A 5,131-nucleotide genomic window follows, 5' to 3' on the forward strand; every position below is an offset into this window, starting at 1 on the left:
ATAAAACACTGTAGCTCGGCTGGCGGCAAATTGGTTACATTTGCCAGCCTTTCATTCATTAAGTTGGTTAGTCAGCCAATCGATCAGTTCTTGGTCAACGAAGCATTCATCTCACATATGTAGAATGCACAAGAGGTACAACCAGGAGTCTTTCTCTGTTAATGAACGAGTCATGTAACATAGTGTACACAATACTTTTAATTCATGGTCAATACCATATGTCATCTTACATTTGTCCACAAGGGGTGCGGGGGGTTCACGATGTAGGAGGGCAACAAAGAAAAGGTGTCACCGGTCAGTAGTGCCCACTGTAGAAAGAAAAAAAAAGGGTGGGGGGGGTGGGGGTGGCGGTGGGAGGAAAGCCAAATTGTTCTTTAACCGCCGCGGCAGCTGCTAAAATAGGTTCCCATTAGCCTAACTACCACTGGTGGCAATTTGCCCATCACTTCGCCCCATGACAGAAACTTCGCTGGCCTTGTGAGGATTTAGGACATCACACAGTGTGAGCCGCGATTGCCGCCATCATCCCTGGTGAGGTTTGCAGATTCTGGTGTATACATGTGGCCCATGTTTAAAATGTTGGCTGAAATTCGACGGTAATGACGGTCGTGATGATGGTTGAAGCAGTGGCAGAGCCTGATGATTCAGAGGTTGGATGAAAGTCCGGGACTGGAAAGGGGAGATAGCTCTTTTATTCCGGTGAGTATTGTGTTGGTTTGTGTGTGTGTGTTTATAGTATAGTAGTTGTTATTATTTGTTTATTTGCGTGATTGTTTGTGTGGTTGGTGGGTGTTGATAGTGTTGGTGATGGTCTCGTTGTCTTTTTTTTTTTGTTTGTTTGTTTGTTTCATTGTTTATTTATTGTCTTCACTTTTTGCTGTTATCTTTTCTTGTCAGACTTTTGTAACTGCTTGTTTTAATCCTCTCGATTTTATCGGCAGAATTTTGTTGATCTCGTCGTTGTAATCATCATCACCATCATGAAAACATTGTTTTTAATGATTATGATGATGATGATGATGTTGCTGTTGATGAAAATGACTATGATGATGATGATGATTACTACTACTACTACTACTACTACTACTACTACTACAGCTGCTGCTGCTACTATCAGCAGCATCTTCATTACTAATACTATTGCCCTTATTGATTTTGTTGTTCATGTTCTTGTTAACATTATTATCAATATTTGTTATCATATTGCTTTTATTTTGCTACTACCATATATACTGCTGCTGCTGTCACTGAAATCGGATGTTTTAAAACACACCACTTTAATTTGTTCTCCAGCAACAAATTGATCAAACCTGAAAGAAAGTGTCCGTTAATGTGTGACTGGATTGTTTCAATTATACTAAAATGAAAAAGCGAGTTTCCTTATATATTTCTGTGCAATAGTGCTTGACCGAAATGTTGATGATAAAACACTATACTATTTTGATGTGTATATTATGTATTCGGAGACCACAACGATTATGACACAAGAGAAGGGACACACACACACACACACACACACACACACACACACACACACACACACACACACACACACACACTCTCTCTCTCTCTCTCTCTCTCTCTCTCTCTCTCTCTCTCTATATATATATATATATATATATATATATATATATATATATAGAGAGAGAGAGAGAGAGAGAGAGAGAGAGAGAGAGAGAGAGAGAGAGAGAAATGGTCTTGAGAACAAACTTACCAGTGGCAATGATTATGACTTTGCGACCGATATGAAGGTTAAATGGTATATCGTTGATGATATGTATATGTGTGTGTGTGAGTATGTGTGTGAGAGAGAGAGAGAGAGAGTGTGTGTGTGTGTGTGTGTGTGCATTTTACTTATACATACGATTTATTCCCTGGATGTTTTTATAAATGTTGTACAATACTTTATGGTCTTAACGTGTGTGTGTGTGTGTGTGTGTGTGTGTGTGTGTGTGTGTGTGTCATTTTTGTCATATATACCTTTTATTTGTTGGATGTTTTCATTTGTAAATATTGTTGTGCAATACCCTATTGTCTTAACATGAAAATGATACAGTACATCAGTAATAAATGCACTAGAGTTTGAGTTTCAGTTTAAAGAGGCGTCAAAATGTACACCACACCATACATGCTCTGAAAGTTGAAACAAAAAAACAAACAAACAAAAAAACAACAACAAAAAAACAGGAACATATTCATGGCGTGCACATTAACCGAACAAGCCATAGCTTTCAGAGCCTACTATGGGAATGTATAAAGAACGGCTTCGTATAACACAAGATCGATAAACAAAATAAAGAGGTGGATGAATAAATTAAGATACAAGTTTAGAAAAAAAAAAGAATGATATATAGAAACCAAACGATGCATTAAAGCACACAACAGCACGACGCACAAAGTAATACCAAAGAGTGTACATGCTGGTAAACAAGTACTGAGAAATTATTTTGAACCTTCGAACACAGGCTAATACTGGCTTCACTCGACATTAAACTTTCGCAATACGCAGCATAAATTTAAACCGTGTTCGCAAGTGTGTGTGTGCTTGTGTTGTTGTTGTTGTTGTTTGTTTTTATTGTTGTTGTTTCAAGACATATTTTGAGAATATTTTTTAACTTGGATTTACGATTTTTTTTTCAAACTCAACAGTTCTATTAATTAAATAAAGAATATAAGTAAGGATCAAGCTGGATATAAAGAATCATTTTATTTAATCACTTGTGTACCCTGGTAGTAGTCTAATCACCCAGAAATAGTTTGTTTGTTTTTAAAAGCAACTAGATGTGGTGTCTATTTGGTATGGAAGCGCTTGATACAATTGCAAGAAAACCATCGATAATCTATAGGTATTACAGATTCAGTCCTTTGCCCATGATACAGAACCTTACTGACTTTCTTATTGCTGTCAAGCCCCTGATGAGTTCTCGTTTAGAATTTGTTATTGAAATAATTTCTCATCAATGCCATTGGAGTTATTTTTTTCTACTGAATATTATTCTGCTGAATATCACATATGAAAGATAAGACCTGGTTTCAATTTTAATGAGACAAAAGCATATGTTTTAACAAAGTCCGACAACCCAAAATTTGTTTCAGTAGGTGAACCCGTCTATCCGATACAAATAAATATATATATATATATATATATATATATATATATATATATATATATATATATATATATATATATATATATATATATAAAAGAAATCAGTGAATAAATCCAAGGTTTCAGATCCACATTAACCATGATTATTATCATCAACATAATTCGAAGCAATCTGACACTCTCAGCTGGTTACTCATGGATTCAAATGCTAAGTGGAGCACAGGGGTCGTCAGAATGACACACCAACACATCGTGACCGTCTGAGTCATGGAGAACTATTTTCCGAAACGATCTGTCCTTGGTGTGGCTTTATGCCTCAAGCGTGCGAGAGAGAGAGAGAGAGAGAGAGAGAGAGAGAGAGAGAGAGAGAGAGAGGGAGAGAGAGAGAGAGAGAGAGAGAGAGAGAGAGAGAGAGAGAGAGGACGGAACGGAATGGTTTATTCACATATAGGCCTCAGCCCCACGTGAAGGGGTTCACATGAACATTGTGCAAACAAGTATAAATACGGATAACAAAACATATAATCATATTCATTTCACGAAACAGCAATTTCTCTATGTTTGAAAGCCTTATACAAAAACAAAGAAAAATCACGAACTTCATTACTATTGCTTGACGACATAAGTGGACTTAATCTAAACAGAGAGAGAGAGAGAGAGAGAGAGAGAGAGAGAGAGATTCAGATTCAGATTCAGATTTTTTTTCAGAATCAATTGAAGACGAAGTTCATTTTGTGTTGCAGTGTCCTGCTCTGAATCATCTGCATTTGAAACTTATTCCAAAAAAAGTATTTTGAATATCCATGTTTGTTTAGACATGTTTGTTTATTGATGGCATCTCTTGATGATGGTATTATGCGTAATCTGGCATGGTATCTATACAGAGCTTTTAAGTTTAGAGAGACGGTATTGTCTTAATTTCTTTAAATTACTATTAGGCAAAAGCTGTAGTGCAGACGATAACATAATGACATTAGCAAAATCTGTTATCGCCCATTGTTTAAATGGGCTATGACCTTAAATGAATAAATCATCTGAGAGAGAGAGAGAGAGAGAGAGAGAGAGAGAGAGAGAGAGAGAGAGAGAGAGAGAGAGAGAGGCAAGCAGTCAGACAGACAGAAAGAGACAAATAGAGAACTCAGAACTCAGAACCCTTTTAATGTCAATAGCGTAACAGCCCTAATGACATGGGGGTACAATCACAACAACAACAAAATAGTCTGGGTTTTTTAAGATGAAAACGACAAATCAAAACATACAATATTGAAAATCAGTTGATACTTAATTTCGACCATCCAACTTGAAATCAATATGAGGGGAAATCACAATATATGATTATATCTGTAGAAGAGGACAAAAAGTTCTTCATACATTGCAGTCTATACAAATACAATTTCTCTATGAACAACCGTTAGTGATATTTATCATTTTTCTTCGAAGGTTATATGCTTCGGCAATATATTTTGCAAGTGACTGGATTGAATTTTCCTTGTGAACGCTAAGTACATTAAACAGATCTTCACTCTTTTCGGAACCTGTTTTAAATACAGAACACTTTTCACGAACAACAGCGTACACTTTACAATGAAACAAGAAATGTAACTCATCCTCCCTTGTAAAACCGCACATCGGACAAGGGGAAAATATGGATGGGTCAGTTTAAAACCAGTACTTATGAACATATAATCCAAGAGATCTCGATCTAAACCCGACTAAACATGTTCTATGCCACTTGTTGGTTACAGCTGTGATATATTTTTTTACTCCAAAAATACTTTTAAAATTACAGAACCAGCTGTATATTTCATTTATTTACCATTTCATAATGCCAGTCTTGCTTATGTGAAGCTATAAGTGTATCTTTGAATTCAGTAATAAACAAATAGTCAGAGAGAGAGAGAGAGAGAGAGAGAGAGAGAGAGAGAGAGAGAGAGAGAGAGATGACTCAGTGTTGTAATTTCGTCAGAGATATGTGCCCACATTTGTGACACCATGCCGTGCATGCCCAAATTAATTAGTTGA

The 5,131-nt window shown here is 36.4% G+C and overlaps 1 protein-coding gene across 1 annotated transcript in view; it reads left to right on the forward strand.

Annotated features, from left to right (window-relative positions):
• The first annotated feature begins 374 nt into the window (after positions 1-374).
• Positions 375-5,131, forward strand: part of LOC143297941 (uncharacterized) — a 24,684-nt gene continuing 19,927 nt past the window's right edge. The window contains exon 1 of the mRNA XM_076610555.1: positions 375-699. Coding sequence (XP_076466670.1) covers positions 656-699 — 44 coding nt within the window. The 5' untranslated portion in view covers positions 375-655. The remainder of the gene's footprint in view (positions 700-5,131) is intronic.

This window comes from Babylonia areolata, chromosome 23, assembly GCF_041734735.1.
Source record: "Babylonia areolata isolate BAREFJ2019XMU chromosome 23, ASM4173473v1, whole genome shotgun sequence".
NCBI lineage: Eukaryota > Metazoa > Mollusca > Gastropoda > Neogastropoda > Buccinidae > Babylonia > Babylonia areolata.